Source organism: Podarcis gaigeae (genome assembly GCF_964106915.1).
Source record: "Podarcis gaigeae genome assembly, chromosome: 5".
Lineage (NCBI taxonomy): Eukaryota > Metazoa > Chordata > Lepidosauria > Squamata > Lacertidae > Podarcis > Podarcis gaigeae.
Genome location: NC_139681.1, coordinates 2030764 through 2057835, shown reverse-complemented (window position 1 = coordinate 2057835; position 27072 = coordinate 2030764). Strand labels below are relative to the sequence as shown.

At 43.1% G+C, this 27072-nt stretch overlaps 1 protein-coding gene across 2 annotated transcripts in view; it reads right to left on the bottom strand.

The window, feature by feature from the left end:
• Window positions 1-1964: 1964 nt before the first annotated feature.
• LRP6 (LDL receptor related protein 6) overlaps window positions 1965-27072 on the bottom strand; it is a 100411-nt gene continuing 75303 nt past the window's right edge. Inside the window, exons 14-24 of one of the 2 annotated variants that reach the window (XM_083738713.1) lie at window positions 25996-26207; window positions 25367-25560; window positions 20592-20801; window positions 20222-20347; window positions 15658-15894; window positions 14574-14684; window positions 12720-12950; window positions 11079-11215; window positions 9371-9468; window positions 3652-8174; window positions 1965-3426 (exon numbers count right to left, since the gene is read on the bottom strand). In XM_083738713.1, the coding sequence (XP_083594839.1) occupies window positions 7883-8174; window positions 9371-9468; window positions 11079-11215; window positions 12720-12950; window positions 14574-14684; window positions 15658-15894; window positions 20222-20347; window positions 20592-20801; window positions 25367-25560; window positions 25996-26207 (1848 nt within the window). In that variant the 3' untranslated portion in view covers window positions 1965-3426; window positions 3652-7882. The remainder of the gene's footprint in view (window positions 3427-3651; window positions 8175-9370; window positions 9469-11078; window positions 11216-12719; window positions 12951-14573; window positions 14685-15657; window positions 15895-20221; window positions 20348-20591; window positions 20802-25366; window positions 25561-25995; window positions 26208-27072) is intronic. The other variant, XM_083738714.1, reaches the window with a different exon arrangement.

The window sequence follows — 27072 nt, the reverse complement described above, 5'->3', positions numbered from 1 at the left end:
CAGTTTCTTCAGTAAAGTGTTATCAGGATTTTTCTCTCGGCTCATTTGCATAATTTAAGTGCTAACAGAAATTTAGTGCCACAGGACATGCTCATTGCTGTTCATTTATAAAAGTACAGGACTACAACAAAACATTGTGGTGTATTCTCAGCCTCTGAATGGTCTGGGAGAGGAAAAAATAGGCGTCTATCAGGCTATCATATCTAAAGGCTTCACCAGTAGCAGCATTAAGTCCCAGAAGCTCACTGGCCCTTGCTGGACCATTGTTTGATTTACAAATGCCTATAATTCTGTATACATAAAGGTAAAGGTACCCCTGCCGTACGGGCCAGTCTTGCCAGACTCTGGGGTTGTGCGCCCATCTCACTTAAGAGGCCAGGGGCCAGCGCTGTCCGGAGACACTTCCGGGTCACGTGGCCAGCGTGACATCGCTGCTCTGGCGAGCCAGAGCCGCACACGGAAACGCCGTTTACCTTCCCGCTAGTAAGCGGTCCCTATTTATCTACTTGCACCCAGGGGTGCTTTCGAACTGCTAGGTTGGCAGGCGCTGGGATCGAGCAGCGGGAGCGCACCCCGCCGCAGGGATTCGAACCGCCGACCTTTCGATCGGCAAGTCCTAGGCGCTGAGGCTTTAACCCACAGCGCCACCTGCGTCCCTTAACTCTGTATACATAGAGTTCTCCAAATATAAATTGCTATAGCATTTCACTTTTAAGCAGAGAGGCACTTGACCACCCAAGTTCAAAAGGTTAGTAGAGTGCTCCACCTCCGGGCGACAACTAGAGTATGTGATTCTATTGCTGCTCCCTCCAGATTTCTCTTCTGCCCCCCCCCCCATCACACAGTCTGAGGCAACAGAGCATGCTTAGTCAATCCTCATTGAGTTTTCGCCCCCTCCCCCATTAGGCTTTCCCCCCAAAGGTATGTGTGTGCAGGATTAACGACTAAAATCATAGTCCTCCAGTTGGAGCCTGTGCATTATTACTTCCTCAGGCTCTGTTCCTGCAAAAGATAGTTCAGGCACTGGGGCCTGTCTTTTATATTCTTTTGTGAAGACACTTTATTTGTCCTAATTGTACTAGATCTCAAAATGCTAATTTGCCCTTTTGGTCTGAAGGTCTTTCTGAGATCTTAATTTGAAAACATAGCCTGATATTTTTACTTAGTTTATCTATAGTTTTCGGATATAATTTTTAACTAACCTCTTTCTACTATCTTTGTATATGGATTTTTGAAATTATGTTTTGTAATTCAGACTGCATATGAAAATTGTACATGATGGATTGTTGTTTCCTAAGAGAGGGATTCTTTCCCCCCCCCCTTTTGTTTTTCTGTACATTTAAAAACTAATAAATGTTGAAGGTCAAGAAAGAAATCATGGGAGCCCTATGAAGTCTTCAAGCAGGCTTACCGCACACAGACATTCTGCCAATATTTAAGACTTTAATAAATTATCATTGCAGATAGGGGGTGGCTACAGCAGCTCTTCTCTATAGTGACATCTTCACTATGAAATGCTATTCCCTATGGAAAAGAAGTCTGCTGCATTTATGTATAATATCCATATCTGCAGATCTATTCTTGCTACAGGTGCAGCCTCTTAAAGCTTATTTTATTGCTTCCATCTTGCAGTGTTTCAATGAAATTGAATGAGAAGTTAAAGTATAGCACATACTTCAGGGAAAGATGTTCACTGTACACATCAGTTTGGCTCTTTTGTCTTGTCATTTCAGGTTTATAAGCTCTTATTAACTAACTAACTAACTAACTAACTAACTAACTAACTAACTAACTAACTAGAGCCCTTCAGCCAAGGATCACAGGGTAGGTTACAATATAAAACACAAAACATAGTAACGAACAAAAACAATAACCCCTCCACAGTGTAAAAGGCATAGATCATTTAATTAGCCATATGTAAGTTCCTGTGTCCTGTCAATATAATAAATTTATCTTCCATTCAATTTTATTATAAAAAATCAACATTTTATTTGTTACAACTCCATGTATAGTAATAATTGAAAAGGGGGGATGGGAACTTTGTACAAGGGTTATATACAGTTTGCAAGTAAAGCACTTTTATTTTACAATTCAAAAAAGTGTTAGTGAATGAGTGAGTAGGGTTGACCAAATGTTGGTCATTATAACAAATACATCCTTGCAAAGCACCATCATACATAAGTCTATGATCACACTAACTGGATTTTAAAGACAGTGAAAGAAAGATAAAAATTACAAGATGTGAGCATTTAAAATATTAAAAGCAGCACCAGATCCTTCACTTTGCAAACAAGGCTTCTTCAGCTTATGGTGTCTTCATATGTGAAAATATACTGACTCCACCCCTTCCCCAGTTTGACTAAAGGCAATGGTAGATTTGACTGGAAGATTCCCCTGCCTTCTTGTTTTAGGCCTCTGGGCCAGCATCCTTTTAACCTCTTTTTGGCATCCAATGCTTCTACTGCAACAGTGAACTCTCCTCCACTCCCCCCTCAAAAAAAATCTCTTTTATTTTCCATTTTAAAGTTTAAAATGTATGCCAGACAAAAACGTCCTTAACATGGTTTAGGCTGACACCCTTTGGCCAGAAGTATTTTCAAGACAAAAATTGCCCTCCTTAATGAAAACTGCCATAAATGGACAGAGACAAATAAATTTCAGAGTGCCTGTGCTCGCACACAGATTTTGGAGTTACCACTTTGCCTGCAAACATCACAAGTACAGTTTTACAAAATTCAGTCATTCCTGTTAACAGGTGCTTTCCACTAATTAACAACTAACAGATTTCACCCTGGAGCATGTAACATATCTGTGTGGTGAAAAGCCCACTCTTTTTAGTCCTATTGATTGCAATGGGAAAGACTGAAACATACATATTTCTGTCCCCCTGAAATCAATGGAAATAAAAAAATGCACTTACAGTTTCTATGCACATTTACTTAAACATCCCATTAGTAGTGGGATGCATGTTGTATAGTTTTGCATGCATTCTGTTTTGTAATTGTGACCTATGGTTTGGATCATTCAACTTCCTATTTGGCTTTTTTAAAAATAAAAATCTAAATCTCTTAAATAAAAAGTAGCATTCATGATTGACTGTCATCATGCATCCCCCCCCCCAGTCTAATTTTAGTAAAAACAAACCCAGAGACTTTAAAAGTAGTCTCATACATAAAAACTTTGTACTTTGTTTACTGCATCTAGAAACTATTTTTAAATAGCTTTCTGCAGAACTCATTTACTGGGAACCCAGTTAAATAAATATAAATATTTTTTCTGTGGCTGTAAAATAATTTAATGTAGAGTACTGTTTTAGCAATTAAAGCTAAATGATACTATATCATAAAATGGAAGTTGCCCGTTCTTATCAATCATACAGGTGCTCATCATGGTCGCTTTTCTGATAAATATTTCACAAAGTCTTTACTAGAGAAAGTTACAGATAGGTAGCCGTGTTGGTCTGCCATAGTCAAAACAAAAAAATTCCTTCCAGTAGCACCTTAAAGACCAACTAAGTCAGTTCTTGGTATGAGCTTTCGTGTGCATGCATTCAGTGTATCTGAAGAAGTGTGCATGCACACGAAAGCTCATACCAAGAACTGACTTAGTTGGTCTTTAAGGTCCTACTGGAAGGAATTTTTTTGTTTTTACTAGAGAAAGATTAACTTAACTTTCTGACTTTATCTTGCCAAAGCAGAATTGGAAAAGGCTACAATCAGGAAGTTTAGAAATACCTTCTGCAAATGTCTATTAGACAGGTATTTATTTTAAAAACACTTGTCAAATGTGAACACTTGGTAACTGAAACACAAATAATATTGATTATATGGAATGCTGTGGTCTCTGCCTGACTAAGGATTGTCTTCGCATGGTGGCAAATGGATGCCCATGCATCCTAAGAGAAGGACCTGCAGGATCAGACCAAGAGCCCACCCAGCCCAGCATCCTGTTTCTCACAGTGGCTAACCAGATGCCTCTGCAGTCAGCATATAACCAATAGGACTTTGCATATAAAGCCTTAATGGTTATATGCTGACATAATAATCTAGCCCCTGACAGCCTCCCTGGGTTTGTCCAATTCCCCTTGAAAGCAGTCAGAGTTGCTAGCCATCACCACATCTTGTGGTACCAAACTCCATAACCTGCGACCTGGTTGCCCTTTGCATAGGTCCATATGCACAAGAAGCCTGTTCACACAATCTTTCATAAAATTGTGGGGATGATATGGGGAAGGATCCTAACAGCTAATGAAAACTATGGACAAACTGGAAAACAGAAGCCAGGAGAAAGTTTTCTGTTGGGTATAAATGGCCTCCTAAGTGAAAGCAGCTCCCTGGTTCAGGGAACCAAAAGTGACTGACTACTACCTCTCTACCTCCGGTGAAGAGTTAAACTCAAAACACGTTAGGCTGAAGAAAGTGGGAGAGCACCCGCAAATAAATGTAATTTTCTCCTGTGACTTTGGATGCCTCCACCCTGTATTTCTTTCTAGCCAAGCCTTCTCCCTGATTCTTGGCCCTTCTGTTGCTATAGGCAAACATGGGTAATGATGAACAGAGCATTACAGGAAAAGTCAAGCCATGACACTACACTGCACAGAGGTGGAGGAAATGGTGCAAGGCAAGCTGACAAGCTAGGCACCTAGAATGGTTTCATTCTATTCTTTTTATTTTATTATATTATTGCACTTTCAATTTTATAAACAAGAACAAAGATTCTATTCTTAGTGCTCTTGCTCATCTTCAAATGTAAATTCAACTCTTAGATTGATTTGTTTTAGTATGCAACTGTTGATCTACAGAGATGCGAAACAGCTTATCCTTGGCTTGACTCAACATAGCATTTGCTCTAAGTTAGTGGCTTTCTTTCCAGGGTTTGTCCTGCGTGCACCACAAAAAATTGACAGTTATCTGTCATCTAAATGAATTTGCACAGGAGGCAAGAAATCTTGGCTCCATCACTGAAAGAAGATAGCACAGCACAGCATAAGCTCAACCACCTTGTAAAAGAAATTGGCACAAATACACACTTTGCAAGAAGAAGATTGTTGCCAACGCAGTATAAACATTTGGATTGAGATAAAGCAACACAATATTCTGAATTCCCCAGTGCAATTTTATATGGGCTAATTCCCAGTCAGAATGGTGTTCACTTAAAGATGTCAACTTCCCACCAGCAGTACAGCCTCTGTTCAACCTCAAATATTCTTCACAGATTAGGTACTGCATGAAGTTTCCTTATTCTGCAACTTCCAGGTGATCCCAGGTAAATATTTTCTGTTCAAAAATTCAAAATGGACAGCTAGATAACTTCCAAGTTTGTGAAATGAAGCTCCTGTAATTCAGCACTTTCTTTTTTGGGGGGGGGGGGCATGTAGAAATGTACAAGCTAGCCTTTGAAACCAAAGCCTAATTCCAAAATTTGGCCTGCAATCCTGACAAGCATAACTTTAGAAGCAAATTTCATTTAACTCATTTAGGTTTACTTCCATGTCAATGCACTTAGGTCTAGAATACAAATAGATTTCCTTTAAAGCTTCTTCAGGCACACAGTGTACATCCATTAGATTTCCACATGCCAAGGTTGCTCATGGAGTTGAAATAAAAGTGAGCTTCTGAGAATGAAATGTAACAGTGCACAAGTTAGCAAACAACAACAACAACAACAAAAACCAAACCCAAACCCCATGAAATTTACAGATTCAAAGGCAGGTCATGTTTGGAGCCTGAAAACTTTCAGACATAAATGGGCTTCTTTTATATAGTAGTTGTGGCTGCCACGCCCATGCTGATATTATACTAGTATTTCCTACATGACACAAAGCATGAAATTGTGATTTATTTCTAAATACAATAGGAGGAGGCTCTAAGGAGGAGTAGCCCATTGCAACTTTCCGGGACATGTCTATTCTGTATTCCCAAGTATTTGAAAACACACATCTCAATTTTGTGTTTTTCTCATTAGTTCAGCATCCAATGTGGTAATGCAGGTGCAATCATGGCTAATATGGTTTCCACAAAATGTATGAAACAGCTCTTAGTGAAAATAATGGGATTTCCTGACATCTATTTACAATCAGTGTAACAATACTATTATTTTTATTCTAGCAGAAAGGCACTGTAGCCTCTTTCTGATAGCTGTCCAAGTTCCAAAGCCTGAACTTCAGAAAAGCTTTTTTCACATGTTGATTTCTGGCCAGCATGTAAAGCTACCATAAAATGAAGCCCTGGCACCCCTTCCAAATCAGGGAAGGGTTGTAGAGAAAATGAAACTAACTAGATAGATAGATAGATAACAAAATACTTTGGCAAAGAATGATGGTAAAAAAAGTTGTTGTTCACAGCAGTTTATGCTTAAGAACTGAATTTCTGCCATAGAAGAGGAAGTGGAAATCGCACTGCAAAGACTGGGTTACTTCAACAGGAAGACGTGTTTCAAACAACCAAGGAGGTCCAGAGTGCATCCTGAATGAAAAACGCTTAAATGTTTCCTAATAAAGAAAAATATCATTTTAAAATATATATGTAAGTATTGTATACTGCGGTATTCACTAGACACTGAAAGTACTGCAAGAACATAACATTTCATTTACATTAAACTAAGAACTGAAAGTAAAATTTTATAGTTTATAAATATGACATCTAGATGATGATGATGATGATGTCATTATATTTTTATACAACAACACCTTTTCTGGGCACTGAAACATTTTAAAGCGCTGGCAGGAAAAGGTATTCAGGTATAATTACCCTTGTCTTATAATGGGAATAGCTCTGACCTGGTAGAACATAATCCTATTGTACTGCCAGGAAAGGAAGGGGGGGGGGGGAAAGACTCCTCTCACACACATGCACCCACACACACTTACATATTCACAAAAGGCCCATTCATTCTTTAGTCAGCTCCAAAGAGTTAACATGGTGGTGGAATTAGGAACAGTCCTCAAGTTTGTGCACTCCTTCTCTCGATTCTCTTACAGCAGACAGATGCTAACAAAGAGACCTTCCTGGCCCTGCAAAATGGAGCAGGGAGACATAAGGGAAGAAGTAAGCAAGCTCGAGGCCCACTCCTTATTCTCCTCTCAGAAGGTTATTGTGGCACCCAATAAACAGTCACAATCCACTGAACACCTATATTGTTCTTTTTAGCACACACATAGCGACTTGAAACATAACCACAGCCAAGAAAATGATAGAACACCTAGAAAGGGACAAACGTAGAAATGATGCAACTTGGCTACTTCAGAAAATGTGAATTAAGCAAAAAGGTGCCATTTTCAAAAGTGTATAAGCATCCATGATTTCACTTCTGAGAATAAAGCCCTTTATGTACCATTAGTTATCTGTCCGGTTTATGTACCATTAGTTATCAGTTTTCTTCAGCTTTAATTTGAATTGCTGGTCCATCAGAGCAAATGCCAGAGGTTATTCAGCTCTTTGAAGACGTTTATATATGCTGCTTTATGGTCGGTTCCCTTAGTTCTATTCCTTGTCAAAAGCTCTCTTCTTTTCCTTTTTGGTGTTTGGCTCATTGAACAGCAATACAACCTTGATCCTTCTATTTCCCTATGTGCTCAGTCACTTCACAAATTTTAAGGCATCTTCTTGTGTTCCATTTGGAAAAATAAACAACAAACTTCGTATACAAATTTTAAAATTTTCTTATGGCACAAAGCAGCAAACTGTTTTAGGAAAATATATAAATAACCTTCTCTCTCCCCACCCCCTTTCTGTACAAGATATATGCAATATAACCCCCACCCTCATTGAATAATTTTCAGCTGTACACACTATAGCCTGCCTCATGTCCTCCCCCCTCTTGATAAGGACAGTTAGTATTTACACTGGTGGGTTGGAGGCAGTCAAAGGAGGGAGGGAGTCTCTCATGAGGAGTCTGTGCAAGGAGAAGGGGGCGGTGGATAGAGGTGATGAGAGTAACTCCGTTCTGTGTATGGAGATGGTGGGCAGCTCTCATAGTTCTCCTCTGCCGATAAGTACTGGCTGCGTGGTGTGGGCGGTGGGGGTACAGGCTCAGAATCATAGTTCAAATCACTGGTGTAACCCTTTCCCACAGTTGCCATCACTCTACGGCTGGGGGCGTAGTCACTGTCACAAACATCTGTGCTGCATGGTGTAGTGGGAGGGGCAAAATGCCGGTAGCTGTATGGCCTGTAACTGGGATGGGAAGGAAAAAAGAGTTAGGAAGGAAAGACGAATCAACATTTGAAAGGAATCTCAGATTTCCTTGACCATATAACATGCCAATATGATCAGTAGGCAAAGGGTTGTTTTTGTGGGGGTGGGTGTTTCCCGCACATGCTGTTGGTGCAATGCAATAAAAGTGCATTGATGGCTGATTGATATTGCACCATCCACAAATCAATTTCACTTTATTAGTTGTCCTGCAATGGTTCCCCAATGTTAGAGCACTACAGCACTACTGCCATCTGGAAGGGAAATATGTGCCCAACAAAGGCAGGATCAAAACAAAAGCAGCAACATAACCCAGAACATGTCACAGAATCAGAGTTGGAAGCGACCCTGAGCATCATCTAGTACAACCCTCTGCAATGCAGGAATATGCAGCTGTCCCTTACAGGGATTGAACCTTGGCATTATCAGGACCATGCTCTAACCAACTGAGCTATCTGAGCTATTTCTGGTATAAAAAGTTACAGGATTTCAGCAGGAAACTATGGGACATGCACTGATAGGAAAATGAAGCAGTATGTCAGTCCTGAACATTTTGCAGGCACAAACAGTATGGAAAGTGAGATTGTGCTTAACTGCCTTGATCCTATTATTAACACAACAAATAGTCATGAATGCACAATAAAAAGACATTTTGGAAAGGTCCAAACACATTTTATGTTTTTCTCCTTAGACAGCTTTTGCATTAAATGAAAAATGAAGGCAGCTCCCTGTGTAGCCTCCACAGTGCAAGGAAAGACCTGCTTTGCATGAAATTTCAGTAAATCTTATTTGCTCAGGGAGTGGTATATTCATTCACTGCTTCTGCCTTCCATTTCGATACTGTCCTGGCTCGGGAAGCATATATGCCTACCCCAAAAGACAACCCTATTGGCCATCCCAAAGGCAGCCCATGGGCTTACAAATATTGGGAATTAAAGGTGCCTTTGATTCACTGCTAGGAAAGCAGCTGGCACAGGTGCAAGCTTGTGAACAGCACCCTGTAAGCCAGGGCAGTCTCTAGATGGGAGTTTTCTTTTCTTTCCGCATGACATTTGTTTACTACAAATGACTACATGCACACCATGTATGGAGTAAAAATGTTTGTGGGCTAGACAGGTTTAGTAGACTTATTCGAAATGCCACACTACAGTGCCAATGAATGCAAATAATAAAATTACCTGTACGATCGATGGGTAGATGGACTATTTGAAGAATAACCAAATTCCATCGTGTAATGTGAACGCTCAGTAGCTGGTGATGGAGGAGGATTCAAAATCTTTTGAGAGAGAGGGAGAGGAGGGGACACAATTTTAACAGAACCATAACAAAGTTTAAAAGCAATATTTTAAGCACAGCAGCAGTAGTAAGCCAATCCTGAGTAAGCACAGCACTAGCTTCTACCATTTAGTATATATTTTGGAAAGTTGTGCACACAGGTTTGTTAAACCACCTAGAGTGGGAATAAAGGTGAAAAAGGAGCAGCAAACCCACTGGAAAAACAAGGAAGATTAGGCCTGCAGTCAGTTCTTTATGACACCTCATAATATATTGTAACCATTTTGACAGTCGCTGAGATCAAGGAGCAGGTTTTTGTCTACTGTTAAACACCATTTTGAATCACGACTGAACCTTTCAAAAGTGTATTGATTTTTTTTTGGGGGGGGTTCTTAGAATTTTGAGCAATGTCATATATATTTACTTAATTAATTAAATTTATACACTGCTTGATTCTAAAAAAACCCCAAAACCCTCAAAGCTATAAAACAATAAAATTGAGAAAAAACACAACCATACTTTAAAACATACAAAAGTTAAAATACTAAAACAGGTTAAGATTACCTCAACTTTCTAAGCATCTGGCTAAGCTTGTCTAAAGGGGGATGCGGGTGGCGCTGTGGTCTAAACCACAGAGCCTAGGGCTTGCCAATCAGAAGGTTGGCGGTTCAAATCCCGGCAACAAGGGTGAGCTCCCGTTGCTCGGTCCCAGCTCCTGCCCACCTAGCAGTTCGAAAGCATGTCAAAGTGCAAGTAGATAGATACCACTCCGGCAGGAAGGTAAACAGCATTTCTGTGTGCTGCTCTGGTTTGCCAAAAGCGGCTTAGTCATGCTGGCCACATGACCCGGAAGCTGTCTGCGGACAAATGCCAGCTCCCTCGGCCTATAGAGATGAGCGCGCAACCCCAGAGCCGTTTGTGACTGGACCTGGTCAGGGGTACCTCTACCTTTACCTAAGCTTGTCTAAACAAGAACATTTTTAACAGGCACAGAAAATAATACAGTGACAGTGACTGCTTGATCGCAATAGGCAGGGAGTTCCAAAGTGCAGGCACTGCCATGCTAAACAATCACATTCTTACAAATGCAGAATGGGCATTATGTGGCACCTGTAGTTGTGCCAATTCTACCAATTGAAGCAGTCAGGGGGGCATGTGTATGTACATGTGATCCTGTAGGTATATGGAAATGCTAGTGTTTTACACACTACTCATTTTTACTGCTCAGAAGCATTTGCTTTTATTTCACTTCATTTATATGTCTTATTTCCATAGTGGAATTTAAGAAAGTGTACCCTGAATTCCATGGTAGTCTCCCATCAAGGCACTGATCAGATTCAAATCTTCTTAGATTCAGAAAATTTGCTATATTGTGTACCTTCAGACTATGCCTTCAAACTGAAAGCTCCAAGGAGAAAAAATATTTATATAATAAGTAGCTATCTAATATTTAGCTTTCCTGCTCAATATTACATTACAGATTTGTTAGAATATTGACCTAACTTTGTCCTTTTCTTGTGCTGCAAAAAGAGACTTTATGGTCCAGTTTTCAGAGCTAGGCTCAGCAGTGCAACAAATTACAGAAAGAATAGTTTATCAGAAGTGACTTACTGGAGGGAAGTAAGTGCCCTTGGTGCTTGAAGAACTGCTGGATGATGCCCCAGTAACATGGGCCCTATCATATGGAGGTCCACTACTTCCACCCATAATACTGAGTGAGCTGATCACAGATTTGCCACGGGACATTCCTAAAACAGAAAGAAAACTAATCAACATTCACAACATTGATAGTATACAAGACAATATAGAATACAATAGTATTCTGGATAGCAGGGACCATATGCCCAAGCAAGCTTTAATAGCACCCATATTTTCTCCAAATAACATGAATAACTACTCTTTTAGGGGGGCTTTACACATTTTAAAGAATCTCCACCAAGTACCACTTCTACACACGTTTGTTAAACCACCGAGTGGGGATAAGAGTGAGAAAGGAGCAGCAAACCCACTGGGAAAAATGGAATATTAGGCCTGCAGATTGTGTAGGGTGCTGCCACTTTTTGGGATGGGGTGGGGGTAGAGTGGTTTGGATGCAGAGGTGGGGCTAGTCCAGCACTCCTATGCCACCCCACCCTCACTGTCACCCTGCCCACACATCTTCCCAGTATCTGTGACACTGCTGCTTTGGAGGTCAGCTCTGTGGGGGCTTCCTGCTTGCATGGCCACTTCTACTATTCACACAATACAGTAACTGTAAAGTGACAACTCACAGCTTACATGACCCTTCTTCCATTGGGGTCCTGGGTTGAAGGGAAGCAATTTGCCCGCCAGTCTCTCTGCTATCAACTTTTGCTGACAGTCCTCAGTTCCTGTGCTTGGGCTTTTTGTTTGTTTGTAAATGTCTATAAAGGAGATCCCTCCTGGTCTGTCCTATCACCCACATACTGGACACCCACTTTTACTAGGAAGGTAATGACGGCAAAAGTAAATATTCAAAGCTTAAGAAATCATACAAACGTTTTCAATTTGCATAACTTACACAGGTTGCATAATTGAGCTTTAGTTGCTATTAGATCATGTGTCCAGGTCTGGCGTATGCATGTACTTTAGGAAAGACTACTACACACAGTGCTATTGGAAGGCAGTTAATTCCTGCCAAGATGATCTGAAGATGGAGGAGGAAAGCCAGCACTCAATCAAAAGGACTAGACCAGCAATCGCCAACCTGGTGCCTTCCAGCTATACTGGACAACAACTCCCATCAGCATTAGCCACCTAAGTTGGGGTGATGGAAGATGCAGTCCAATAAAGCTCTAAGGCACCAGACTGGTGAAAGTTAGAGTGGATGTTTTAGTTGGTAAGTCTTAAAACATATACTTCCACATGGCACACTCCACCTACCCTTGTTCTGAGTTCACAATAACACCACCGGGTCTACCTTTAATCACTTTTCAGCACCACTCCTATCAGCCTATTAGGGCTTCAGTAAACTGTTAATTGGGATATATTTGAGCCTAGGAATGGCCACACTTATGCCAGTGGAAGAAGTGGGTGGTGCATAAAACTCCAATTGACTATAAAAATAATGTTTGAGGATTCTAGTTGCAGCTTCTGCAAGTCCAGTTGCCAAAAATAGAAGCCAGAATTCACATTGTTTTGTTGGCACACATCAGCAAAACTATGAGAAGCTTCATTCAGACAGAACATAAGAGACAACAAAGTTCCAAAATGCTTGTATGTCTGATGACTAACCAGGAAGAGATCCAGAGAGAGAGCTTGGGTGAGGAACATAGCCCAGTGGTACAGAAGCTGGTCCATGTGCGACATAGTCATTGCTCATTGTTTCTCCATCCCCTTTCATGCGCTGACACAATACTCTCTGGCAAACAAAGTACATAGCACCAACCAAAAAAACTGTGAGAATCACACCAATGATAGAACCTATTGTATTGGTGGCTTGCGGGGCTGGTTCCTCTGTTGTGTCTAAAGGTAAGGAGATAACAAATACACATTTTAAATAACTTGAACCTTAGATTCCTGCCACTCTATACAATTACGATAATCTTTATTGTCATTGTTCCATACAGAACAACAAAATTGAAAAATCTACATAAAACATTCAAAACCCAACAAGCCTGCTATGCCAGCTATCCCAACCTGGTTAGCCCCCTAAAAACTCTGATACCCCATTTTAACTACAATAACTCCCATAGAGACTCCTTAAAGGTGAAGGGACCCCTGACCATTAGGTCCAGTCGTGACCGACTCTGGGGTTGCGGCGCTCATCTAGCTTTACTGGCTGAGGGAGCCTGTGTACAGCTTCCGGGTCATGTGGCCAGCATGACTAAGCCGCTTCTGGCGAACCAGAGCAGCGCACGGAAACGCTGTTTACCTTCCTGCCGGAGCGGTGCCTATTTATCTGCTTGCACTTTGACGTGCTTTGGAACTTCTAGGTGGGCAGGAGCAGGGACCGAGCAACGGGAGCTCACCCCATCGCGGGGATTCAAACCACCGACCTTCTGATCGGCAAGTCCTAGGCTCTGGGGTAGAAACTGTTTCTCAGGCGGCTAGTCCTGGTCTTTATAACCCTGCACCTTCTTCCAGAAGGCAGAAGCTGAAAGAGATCATTTCCGGGGTGTGTACTATCCTGCGCTATCTCTGCAGCTATCTTATGGCACCTGGAAGCATAGATTTGATCCAAGGTGGGAAGAGTGCACCCAGTTCTTCTCTCCGCAGTCTTTACAACCCTAGACAGCATTGTTTTTTCCCTGACTGTGAGCTCCCAAACCACACACACAGACCATAAGTTCATACACTCTCAACAGTACAACGGTAAAATCTCTCAACAGGTCCTTTGAGAGATTGTTTTTCCTGAGGATTCTCAGAAAATATAACCTCTGCTGTGCTCTCTTCATCAGGTCTTTGCTGTTTTCTCCCCAGGTTAGGTCATCTAACCTCCATTCCCAGAAATCGAATACCTTGATCCCTTATGAATCTTAACTTGCCACACATCTTTAGTGGGAGATGTAGGATGTGATGAAATATCTGCTCCTAGCTTAAGTGAGAAGTGAGGTGGCAAGAAACTGATGGGATTAATGGAATTGTACAGAGATGCTTGAAAGGGGACATTTTAGCTCTCCTGAGAATGGATAAAAGTATTCTTTAACTAGATGATGAGAGTTAAGAGCTGAAGCACATGCCATTTGGAGCCATGGGAGCGTTGCAAAAATGGCATTGTGCAGCTGTACCATTAAAATTCTACTGTATGGATGGTCTCAACCATGTGGGAAGTCTGCGTGGCCTAGTCTATCAGGAAGGTTGAGCAGGAAGACTGATTCTTTACACATGATAAGAGCCATCTGCATGGTAGAGAGTCTGTAAGGTGTAGCTAGGGGTAAAGAATGTGATATACGGATGCTGTCTGGTTCCTAATTCTGTTTATTCTGTTCATTCTCTCACTTCAATTCCAGAATAACAGCAGCGTAAGCTATTTATCTTTATTTCAACTAATATAAAGCTAACTTCCATCATTTGTATTTTACAAGCAAGATAACTTAGGAAGTGGATCAAAATAGTAGTTGTTTTGTATTTAAACTTCATACTTACAGCATCCCTGTTCATCAGAGCTATCACTGCAGTCAAAGTTGTGGTCACATTTCTTGTTTTTCCCAATGCACTGCCCACTGGCACATCGGAACTGATCTGTTAAACAAAGCACTGGAGGAGGATGAAAGCAAACATGTGTTTACTTAGTATCACAAATTTCTGAAACAACTAGCCTAATGCTCAGCATAAAAATCAAGATAATGAATAGTATCAAAGCCTATCATTGTGAGAGTTCTAAATCAGGAGGCAAATCAAGCCTATTTGACTTGAACAATGTACAAATTTGAGGCCCTGGGGGCTCTGGCAGGTGACTGCTTTTTGTAGCAGGTGTAAATAGGGAGAATCAATAAGACCCTAATCCACCTTCTCTAGAGACCCTCTAGCAATTCAGAAACCACTATTGTAGCCCACTATATGTTACCTAAAACCTCAAGCATGCGAGGAACAGGCTTGAGAGAGCGTGTGAGAGATAAAAATCACTCTTGTTTTCTAGCTCTCCCTTCCTCCATCCATTTCAGAAAATTTCATAAAGGAAGAAGGGACAAAGGGAGTTGCCAATGGGAAGAGGGCAGGTATCACTCCTCACAAGTCAGAGAGTCTATGGCACTGAATGCAAAATTCAGCTTCTCAAGAATTTGAGTTTTGCAAATTTTAAATCATTTGGGCTGTAAATATATGCTTAAAAGTGTGAGCCGGGGGCTGGGGACTGAAAAGGCTTCCAATGCTTGTCCCATGTGACTCTTTGCTTTTCCCAACAGCAAACAAAATTGGAATACACAAACTGGTAAAATTACAAAGCAGGAACTATGCAAATTCACTCAATTTGCAAGGTTTCAGTAAGTTTCAGAATTCAGTTTCTCTTAGTAAAGAAACTGGATTTCCTAAGCTCAGAATTGGACTTCTTATTGCTGCACAGAATACATACAGCAGTAGGTATTTGTTAGAACAGACAATTCATTCTAAAGAGATTTTCGTTGTTTGAAATACATATATCAAGATTGTTTAAAAAGTTGCCACTGTTCCTCTTCCTTTTCATCTCCAAATCAATTTTCCAGTTTCTTTCATGAGCTGGAAAAATTAATACCTTCACATTTCTTTTCATCTGAGCTATCCTGACAATTTGCTTCTCCATTGCACTGAAGGATACTGTCAATGCACTGGCCACTCTCGCACTGGAACTGGGACTCTGAGCACATAGGGCAGTTCTTTTCATCACTGGCATCTTCACATTCAGTGAACCCATCACAGCGCCAAGCCGCAGGAATACAGTCAATCTCCCCTGTGAAACACGTGAAGTGCTGAGGAGAGCATGTTGGTGGTTCTGTTACGAAAAAGTTTTGGTTTTTTTTCAGAAGAATGAAACTGTGAAGTAACAGCACATAAACGTCTGATCAAGTGTCAAAAATATCTATGGGAAGATAGAAGCCGTATTTATGGAAAACCAAAACTAAGGCTCTGCTTGAATTGTGAACAACCAACCTCTGCCTCTCCCACTGCAATGACTGAACTTTGGTGATGCAATGATGTATAGTCAAACTAAACTCCGGAATCTACACAGCAGACCAGAAACAGCCTCTAATGTAATGTCTTTTCTACTCAAGATCTACATGGTTTCAAGAGCAATAGACACTCCGGGTTCAAAACAACATCAGTGTTAAATAAAAAAAATGCAACCTAGTGCTGATAATGGGTCTATTTATATTTTGTTATTTTGTCCCTGGGATTATCCTCAAGGAGATATTGTGAGGATGCCTGACTCACCCCACCCCTCCCTCCTACTGCCCCTCCCAGCTACTCTCACTATGGTTTTGAAAGTGCCACAACCAAAGAAAGAAGGCAGATTTCAATCTGAGGAGGGAGTGGGCAATCCCATGTCCAGCTACACAACTCTTTGTAAAATCTTCCCTCTCTGTCTCTCCTCCCTTTGTTTTAAAATGAGAAATCCACTAGCCTGTTGTCAAGCTATGGCACAGATGAGTTGTACTTTGGGCCATTTGGTTATATAAACTGAAAGCCATGAGCCATTACTCTTATGCCAACTAGCATACAAACTTTGCAGTATTTTAGGGCACTTCTGGGCAATACACTAAATGAAATACTTAGTTATAAACAGGGCAACAGTTGCTTTGTTGGGCACTGTTGGGAACAACGAGCACTTGGGTCTAATCTGCTGAGTTTTGTCTTTTCTTCTCATCTCACTAGGCATTGGTAGGCAACCTAAGGCCCAGGGGCCGGATGCGGCCCAATCGCCTTCTCAATCCGGCCCACAGTCTGGGAATCAGCATGTTTTTACATTATTAGAATGTGTCCTTTTATTTAAAATGCATCTCTGGGTTATTTGTGGGGCCTGCCTGATGTTTCTACATGAGTAGAATGTGTGCTTTTATTTAAAATGCATCTCTAGGTTATTTTGGGGGCATAGGAATTCATTCATTTTTTTCTTCAAAATATAGTCCGGCCCACCACATGGTCTGAGGGACTGTGGACTGGCCCACAGCTGAAAAAGGTTGCTGACCCCTGCACTAGGCTGTTAAGTTCACACACACACACCTCTGCTAGGTGTTCCATGCCCAAAAAGTGCCTTTGCTTGGCGGCGCTGTGGCCTATAGATTGCACAAAATACTGGGCAAGGTTTTGCCCACTATCCTCTCTGTGCAATGGCTCATGGGAAAAAGTTGTACTATGAGTCCTTGCAAGGGGGAGGGAGAAAGCCTATATAAGGCTTCTTTCCCTGGAACTCAGAGCCATTTTGCTTTGAGAGCATCCTGTCTGCCCACCCTCAGGTTAGAGCCTACACTGAGCAATTTTGGGTTGCTGGTTGACAGGGCCAGAAAGGATTCCTGCCCCCCTCAACCTGATTGGCACTTCGTTGGGCTTCCCTCCCCACTTTCCCTCAGTGAAATTATGGCCTTCCTTTGTTAGGTGGAAGAACATTGTTTGTATGAGGGTGGAAATGGCATTGGATAGGATCAACACAGGGGCCACAGCAAACCCAAGCTTGGGTTGGGTATCTGCCTGGTTGGAATCTGCACCCTGGTCCCCCAGTGAGATCTTGCTTGCTTGGCTTGCACCACGGGAACGTTCAACACTGGCCAGCTCCTATGGAACAGGTTTGTAGTAGTCCAAACCCAGTGGAATCATTCCATCAATATGGGGCTTGTGGAATTATGAACTAGTAAAGTTTTGGCCTGATTTTATCCCATCACTGTTGTACAGTCTGGTTATTTTGCTGCTCTTATGGGTCATATAATGCACCTGCCTGGGCAATAAGCTCCTTATTATGCCTTTATGTTTCAGTTGGACATGAAGAGTTCTGTTTTTAGTGCAATCCAGTTGTGTTCATGAAGGCAGCTCATGTTCCAATGTTCTGCAATAAGTCTATATGAAAACATTAAAAAGGGATATAAAAAGGGATGGGTGCACCACAGTGACTCAGTGTCTAGTTATGTGCTTTCTATAAATGCATTCAATAGGCCTTGTTTCAGAGCGAGGGCTTTTTAAGCTCCTTTCAGTCACCACCACAAGCTCACTGCAGCTGTTCACACCTAGGACTCAGCTATACAACTGCAAATAAAACATTTCAAGTGTGCTTTAAGTGAAATATACAATGTGACACTAGATGGTGATGCTGAGCCTTATAGAAAATTCAATGTATTTTTAAAAACACTTTAAAAAAAGCATTTACAGAACGGTTTTTATTGCTGTGTAGATTCCACCCTAGTTAGCAAAACTGTAGATACTATCGATTGAATGGAGCATAAATTTGGAGATATCTATTTCTTTCTCTTTCTCACATACACTTACATTTTAACATAGCATTAAATGTCTAGGAAAACATTGCTGAAATACCCTTGTTCTAGCATGTAGACATGTTTGCTGTGGAAATAAGCTACCGTATTTTCCGCCCTATAAGACGCACTTTTTCCCCTCCAAAAATGAAGGGGAAATGTGTGTGCGTCTTATGGGGCGAATGCAGGCTTTCGCTGAAGCCTGGAGAGCGAGAGGCGTCGGTGCACACCGACGTCTCTCGCTCTCCAGGCTCCAGGAAGCTATCCACAAGCCTTGCACGCCCGGAGGGAGTTCCCCCGGGCGCGCAAGGCTTGCGGGCGGCAGCCTGCAGCGCGGAGCACGGGGCGCCCTCCGGAGGACGCCCAGTGCTTTGCGCAGGTGTCCGCTAGCCTTGCGCACCCGGGGATCTCCCCTGGGAGCCGAAGGCTTGCGGGCGGCAGCGCGGAGCACGGGGCACCCTTTGGAGGCCGCCCCGTGCTCCGCGCAGGTGTCGGCCAGCCTTGCGCACCCGGGGGATCTCCCCCCGAGAGCGCAAGGCTTGCAGGCGGCAGCTGGCAGCGCGGAGCATGGGGCGCCCTTTGGAGGCCGCCCTGTGCTCCGCGCTGGTGTTGGTCAGCCTTGCGCACCCGGGGGATCCCCTCCCCGTGAGCGCAAGGCTTGCGGGCGGCGGGCAGCAGCACGGAGCACGGGCACCCTTTGGAGGACACCCCGTGCTCCGCGCTGGTGTCGGCAAGCCTTGCGCACCCGGGGGATCCCCCCCGTGAGCGCAAGCCTTGCGGGCGGCAGCCGGCAGCACGGGGCGCCCTTCGGAGGACGCCCCGTGCTCCACGCTGGTGTCGGCAAGCCTTGCGCACCCGGGGGATCTCCCCCCGGGAGCGCAAGGCTTGCGGGCGGCAGCCGGCAGCACGGAGCACGGGGCGCCCTTTGGAGGCCGCCCCGTGCTCCGCGCTGGTGTTGGCCAGCCTTGCGCACCCGGGGGATCTCCCCCCGAGAGCGCAAGGCTTGCAGGCGGCAGCTGGCAGCGCGGAGCATGGGGCGCCCTTCGGAGGACGGCCCGTGCTCCGCGCTGGTGTTGGCAAGCCTTGCGCACCCGGGGGGCGCGTGGGGCGCCCTGAAACAGAGGGCTCCCCATGCTGCGGACTGTAGCCTGCCGCCCGACGTGCGGGGCGCCCTGAAGCAGAGCGCCCCTCGCGCCAGGCAGACATGGGCCAGCCCCACAAGCTCGGGGGACAGCGGGGAGGCGCAGCACCGCCATCCCACTGTTCCCCTACCTGGTTTTGGGGGGAAAAATAAAGGAAATTTTTTTTCCCTTTATTTCCCCCCCAAAAAAGTAGGTGCGTCCTATGGGACGAAAAATACGGTAACTAATTCACATTGGTTTAACACTTCAAAATCCTCACACTTTCTCTGTAAGGTCAGAGACAGAGAAAAAATGTTAACTGCCCTAAATGTCTAGCCTTGGACTGCAGAGGCATCTCTCTTAACAATGGTTTGGAGCAAGATGCAAGCTTGTGCACTCCTTCTTCCCTCTTTAGTACAAATCTTTCCCCCACCCCACCCCAAGCCAGCTCTATTTTAATCATGATTTAGAATGATATGATTTTAGTCGTGGTTAGCACTACCTGGGCTTCCCACTTCCCAACACTTTGATGTGCTTTCGAACTGCTAGGTTGGCAGGAGCAGGGACCGAGCAATGGGAGCTCACCCCATCGCGGGGATTCGAACCACTGACCTTCTGATTGGCAAGCCCTAGGCTCAGTGGTTTAGACCACAGCGCCACCTGCGTCCCTCCATGTATTGACTTATATAGGGGGAATGATGCCACTTAAAAATGGAAACAAAATAAAAAGAAGCTTTACCTCCACAAGAAAGTTCGTCCTGAAGCAAGACAAGGTGCACAGGGCAGGAACAACGTGTCGTTCCATCACCTTTGACAATGCAAATGTGTGAGCAACCACCATTATCTTGGGAACAGGGGTGCTGTCCTACGGAGCAAAATAAAAGTGGAAACTTATTGTTCATGTATTAAAACTGTTTTTTAAAAATAAAATACAGCATATATCAGTGGTTTCCAAATTACATTCCAGGTAACCCTACGGCTCATTAGGAGTTTCCTCGGGGATCCCTCAATGGTAGTGAACAGCTTAATAAAGAAACCAACAAAATCTTAACCATGTATGATATGGGTCATTTAGTTTTTCCTTCCCTGTTATGTTGCTTGACACTTACTGTACTCCTGTATGTTGAGTTCCTTAACAGCATGAATATCGCTGAGCTGGGTAATACGAGCCTGAACTTTCATACGTCCCTCTCGAAGTGTTGTGTCAATTTTTTCAATCATCTGTTGATGTCTGTCAATCCAGTACAGCCAGTTTTCAAACACAGTCAGACCTACTGGTTGTAGTATGTTGGTATCTTCTAAGACTATCCGATTGGCTCCTATGGAGTGGAGAGGAAATATAGTTGAAAAATGTGGCAACAAGGGTTCAATGAGAAATAATGCACCAAGTAACTACTCACTGCCCCCCCTCACGTGCTGGGTTGGTCTTCCAAGGAGAACATCACCTCATGAAATCACCCCATCCAAAACGGATTACAAGTCTCTATCCAGATGAACAAATTTCCCAACCCATCTTAATATCTGGATTACATTAGTTTTGGGCTGAAAGGAAGCAAGCAATCTCCCTAAGTGTTCAGGATTCCTCACAGCCTCCCTCAGACAAACAAGAGGAAAAGACGCATCCTGAGGCACCCCAATGGCCAACAGCCAGAAGATGGAACAAAAGCCCTCAACACCCCCTGTGTGCTATATGTAAACTCTAGATTACAAGACACTGTGCCCTGAATACCAACCACCAGGTTTCAGCAGTGGGAGACAGCTTTTGCCCTCAAACTTAGATTTCCCAAAGACATCTGGTGGGCCACTGTGGGAAACAGAATGCTGTACTAGGTGAACTGTTTGTCTGATCCAGGACAGTGGGTGGGTGGGTGGGTGGGGGTCTGTAAAACCTGTCCTTCTAATATACATGTTGAATTACATAACTAATATGTAGCAAATCCTGCCACTTATCACCAATTAATACAGTGGTACCTCGGGTTAAGAACTTAATTTGTTCCGGAGGTCCGTTCTTAACCTGGAACTGTTCTTAACCTGAAGCACCACTTTAGCCAATGGGGCCTCCTGCTGCTACTGTGCTGCCGGAGCACGATTTCTGTTCTCATCCTGAAGCAAAGTTCTTAACCTGAAGCACAATTTCTGGGTTAGCGGAGTCTGTAACCTGAAGCGTCTGTAACCCGAGGTACCACTGTAATTAAATATAGAGCAACACTGCATGCCAATTACATGAAGTTGTTCAATTTACCACAGGCTATCATGTGGAGGAACTTGTGTGAGGGAAAACTTAGTGATTTAGAGTCTCAGGCAGCAGCTGATCAAGCAAACAAGAAAAGTTTTATTAAAAAAGAAGATTGTGAAACAAAACAGGTCAGGAAATGCGTTCTTTCAAGTAGAAGTTAACTTATTTCTAAAACGAGGTAAAAAGATGACACAGGCTTAAATACAATTCTATGGGTATAGCTCTTCTTAAACATTAGCTTCTGTTACTTAGCTTTGGCAGTTAAACACTTTTAAAGCAGCCCAGCTTCCCTCCTAGGTTAAGACGAGTGAGGGGCACTTTCCCTCACTTTCCGCTCTCTTAACTACCTGAGGTATTCCCAAAGGTCTAACAGACCCCTTGTTCCTGGGAGTCTTCTGGACCCGGAAGAACTCTCCCCTCCAGGGAGCCTGAATTCCCTCAGGTTCCACCTCCCAGAACACTCCGGTCTGCATTCCTTCCCCGACCCTCCACACGAGGAGGCTCTGTCCTCTTGCTCCAGATGGTCTCCTCAGGGTGGATGCTTAACGGAACTCAGAACCAGGTCTCCCTCAGTCAAATCCTATCCTGCTCCCTAGCTCTCCTCTGCCATCCAGCCCTATCTATCTTCTCAACCTTCCCTGAACCTGAACCTTAGCCTTATCTCCCTCTCTCCCTCAGAAACAGCTCCTTTTATTCTCCCTCCCAGAGTGCTGCTCCTCCCCCTTCTGTGTCTAGGTGACTCTGTAGCCAATCAGAGAGAGGCTCCAGCCCTCTGGTGGAATTTCAGGGGGACTGCATCGTCAGGCTCTGGTCTGCTTCTGCTGTCCGTCACAGTGGCTTTCATCACAATTAAAATTGAACTATATCAGCATAATAAAAACAACAACTTTTAAAGACTAGATCTTAGAGAAATTTATATTTTTATGCTCATACGATTGTTGCCCACGGCCTTGACAAATTTGTAGTAACAGTATTAATAAAATAACGCAGATCATACATCCATGACAACATTCATGATGTAAGAGAGAAAAGTTACCAAAGACACCAACAAACGCAAATCCAGCTTGATTTCATATTGAACCTCCCAATCACCACAACAATTTATAGTGATTTTATTTAATTCCTTTTCCTTGTTTTTATTTTTTTGACGGCCAGTGCATAGGGAGCCACTTTGCATGTCACAAAGCTATTATTGTCTCTCAAAAGAGACTATCAGGACCATTTTTGTGGGGGTGTACTTACTTGCTTGCTTGTGCAAATGGAAGTTTCAGAAGGCAATCTCTTGGGTCTGTATAAACTGCTATACCACTGAATACGGTTGTTGAAATGACATCATGATAAGGCATATTGCCTGGTTGAAACACTTGAGTGAAATATGAACAAAAGGTGGAGACTGACAGCTTCCCAGGGGAGAGCTCAGCTGAACTTTTCTTGAGAGCAGGCACCATCTCTCCCTGCTCCTCCCTCCTCTCGTGATGACAATAAGCCCTCACCTGTAAACTTACACAAACCAGCACAAACTCAAGCTGAACTGCCTGCTCTCACCCCCAAAACTCTTCAGCACTTAGCTAATTGTGCAGAGCCTGCCAACAATCCAGGAGGAACCCCCCATGGCTAGACAATCAAAGATCCACACCCATGAGGGGGGAGCATTTTGATTTTGATTTTCTGGTGGTGTTTACATTGTTGGTTCTCAATAAAATGAAGGTTTTAAAATTTTATTTAAAGGAGGCTATCTCTTTGCTTGAAGGGACACGGGTAGCGCTGTGGGTTAAACCACAGAGCCTGGGACTTGCCGATCAGAAGGTTGGCGGCTCGAATCCCGGTGAGCTCCCATTGCTCGGTCCCTGCTCCTGCCAACCTAGCAGTTCGAAAGCACGTCAAAGTGCAAGTAGATAAATAGGTACCATTCCAGTGGGAAGGTAAACAGCGTTTCCGTGCATTGCTCTGGTCATGCTAGCCACATGACCCGGAAGCCGTACGCCGGCTCCCTCGGCCAGTAAAGCGAGATGAGCGCCGCAGCCCCAGAGTCGGTCACGTCTGGACCTAATGGTCAGGGGTCCCTTTACCTTTACTATCTCTTTGCTTCCCTCCCTCCCTCCCTTTGAGATGGGGTTTTTTTTTGGGGGGGGTCCTTCTGTGGCAAGGGGAAATGGAGGAGAAAGATTTAACTAGCTGCCTTATGCTGAAATAGGAGGTTGGGTACTATGTGACATGAGGTGAGAATGATGGGGAGAATGTTTGCCAGTAAGCAGTGCAAGAAAATGTGTCTACTCACAAGCAAGCCCTGCTGAATTCAATGGGGCTTATTCCACTTAGACCTCTGAGTGCGGAAACAGATGCAACTTGAACTACTCTTAATTTAGTTGAAAATATATTAAATATATTATATGGAAATTTATTTAATATTTTTATTAAATCAACTACTTACTTAAATTGTAAAAATGCCCACAAAATTGCATAGAGGCGCAGAGTTCCACGCGACGTTGGGGGGGGGGGCTCATTGCATGTGCATGACGTCACACACATGTAACATTACGCATGTTGGGAGGAGGCTGTGAGGCCCAGGGAGGTCATCCACCACCACGGGGAGGCCCAGCTGGGGCCGGCCCCTCAGCCCCATCCCAGCATACTTTGGGGCACTGAACTGTCCTCAGACCCATGAAGTTGGCATGTATGAGTTGAAGCATGCTATCAGACATCATGATGTACTGAAAAATCATGATGTTTAGCTGGTGGTATATTGCGATGCTGAAAACCAAATATTGCCCAGCCACAGGGGACAGGCTAACAGATAATGAGTGTTGACCTGAAGTTGACTACAAATACACGCTCTGTCTATGGAGAAGACCTTGTTATATAGCAGCCATCCAAGACTGCAATGGGCATCACTTGGAAATGCAGCTCAATATAAGCACTTCCTAAGGAAACCAGTGAGAGTTTGGTCAGATAATGAACTCTAAAATACTGTTTTCAGGAGTGGATACCAAGGAAAAAAATTGGTGTTTCCAATTAGTTGTAGGTCCGTTCTGGATTCTAGCCAGAAGATCCAATCCATCCCTTAGTTGACACTCTCAAGATGAATGCAGAGCTCAGTCCTGGAAAATAATAATAGTCTAAAACATACTGATAAGCTGCTTTACAGAGCTGGTTATCACCCAATTCCATAGAGCTTAGCGCAAGAAAATGCTCAATGGGTACACTAGCAATTCTGTTACTACAGTGGTACCTCTGGATGCAAACAGGATCTGTTCCGGAGCCCCGTTCGCATCCTGACGTGAACACAACCCTTGCCTGCAGGTTGCGATTCGCCACTTCCACGCATTTGCGTGACGTCATTTTGAGTGTCTGCGCATGCGGCAAAACCCGGAAGCAATATGCTCCATTACTTCCTGGTAGCCACGGAGCGTAACCAGAAAATGCTCAACCTGAAACACGTTTAACCCGAGGTATGACTGTATATTTAAACTGAGCGTAGTCTGTTCTTGCCTCACAGAAATTTCTGCAAATTCACTACAATGAAAATATAAAGAGGAAAGGGGAAACCAGCAACGGAGCAAGAGAGAATACCCATTCCTTCCTACCAGTTTATGAAATACTTACAACACTGATTAAAATTGGTAAAAGGAAATTGTTGTTTTACTCTACCTGAAAGGTCACTGCTCTCAATTTTCCGGAGGTCAAAATCTGCCCAGAATAACTTCCCCAACTGGTTGTCAATTGCCAAGGCTACAGGCTTGCTCAGTCCACTGGAAAATAAGACCTCACGTTCAGTTCCATCTAATGCAGCCCTTTCTATTTTAGGAGGAGACCTCTCCTGGTGATTGGTGAAATACATGTACCTATAAAAACAGAGTTAGATCATTTATGTCCTTTTCTTAAAAGCTGTCCTTCCCCATATATTTATTTATGGAGCATAATATCTAAGATGTTGATATTATATATATTTTAAAGTTATACTTCCCTGATCCAATAACTATCAATGTCAAATTTCATAACAGCTATCCTCTAACTATTCAACTACAGCAATCTCTCTCATTTTATTTCCCCCACCCCGTTTTTCTCTCTTACACAGCCACACTCCCCACTGCCATCCCTCTACCAGTCTCTAAGTCCACCCAACATGTCGTTCCACTCTGCTGTCAACCGTTCTTCCATCAGTTACTCTTGTCACAGAAGCACCTTCTATTTCAAAAAGGTGAGCTGATAAAAAAGAGAACCTGGCGCTTTAATTGCTGAGTTTTAAGAATGTATATTCCATGCAACACTCTACCTACCCTTTTTCTGGGTTCACAACAATGGCCCTGGGCCTATCCTGATCTCCTTTCAGCACCACCCCCATCAGCCTTCCATCCAGGCGTGTAACATTGATTACATTTGTGGCTTCACAAGTCCAATAAACATAACGACTGTAGATGTCAATACTCAGATCATAGGGTTGTATGTCTAGGTTTTGATTTGGAACTGGACTCATCACAACCGTAAAGCTCTGGGGTGGAAAGAAAAAGATTGAAGACTGATCCAAGGAAGCAGCCAGAAGAGAATTAGCCACACAATGCAGAATTACTATATGATGAAAGCAATGGCTTTACAATAATTCAGAGCCTCAAAGTTCCTTGGCTCAAGTTACAGCCAAGCGTTGAAACAGAATATAATAATAATGTTCTTTCTTTCTTTCTTTCTTTCTTTCTTTCTTTCTTTCTTTCTTTCTCTCCCATTTGGATGGGTTGCCCCAGCCACTCAGGGTGGCTTCCAACACATTTAAAAGCATAATAAAACCTCAAACATTAACAATCTGATACAATACAAAAAGTCACATAAACTTATATCAAATATAAATACTGCCCTGAGACCTTCGGGTATAGGGCGGTTTAGAAAGAAAGAAAGCAAGGAAGGAAGAAAGATTCAATAATCCATTAAAAGTGCAGCACTTCTCATTTTCATGCTTCTACTATAATTCCAATAGAGAGAGATTGCTGTGTCAGCGGTATGTGGTTCCCACAGTTGGTGCCATGTATCTATCCATGCATGAGTTCATTTTTGAATATAACAGGAAATGTTTCCCAATTTAGTGCGTGTTGAAGCATTTGAATGCACCCCTGCTGTTGTCTTTTATTTCATTTTCATTTTATTTTATTTTAAAGTGAACAAGGAAGTAAAATAGCTGTCCAGATAAATGCAGTCTTTGATATTAAATTCACCAGGTTGGCACTGTTTGTAACACACAATCTACAGTTAATATTCAGATATCAGAAGGAGGTTTAGTACATATATTCAGAATATTTAAACATCAGCTTGACTTCTCATGCCCATTTTAATAGGGACAGAAAAAAAATATAACATATTCTATGGTT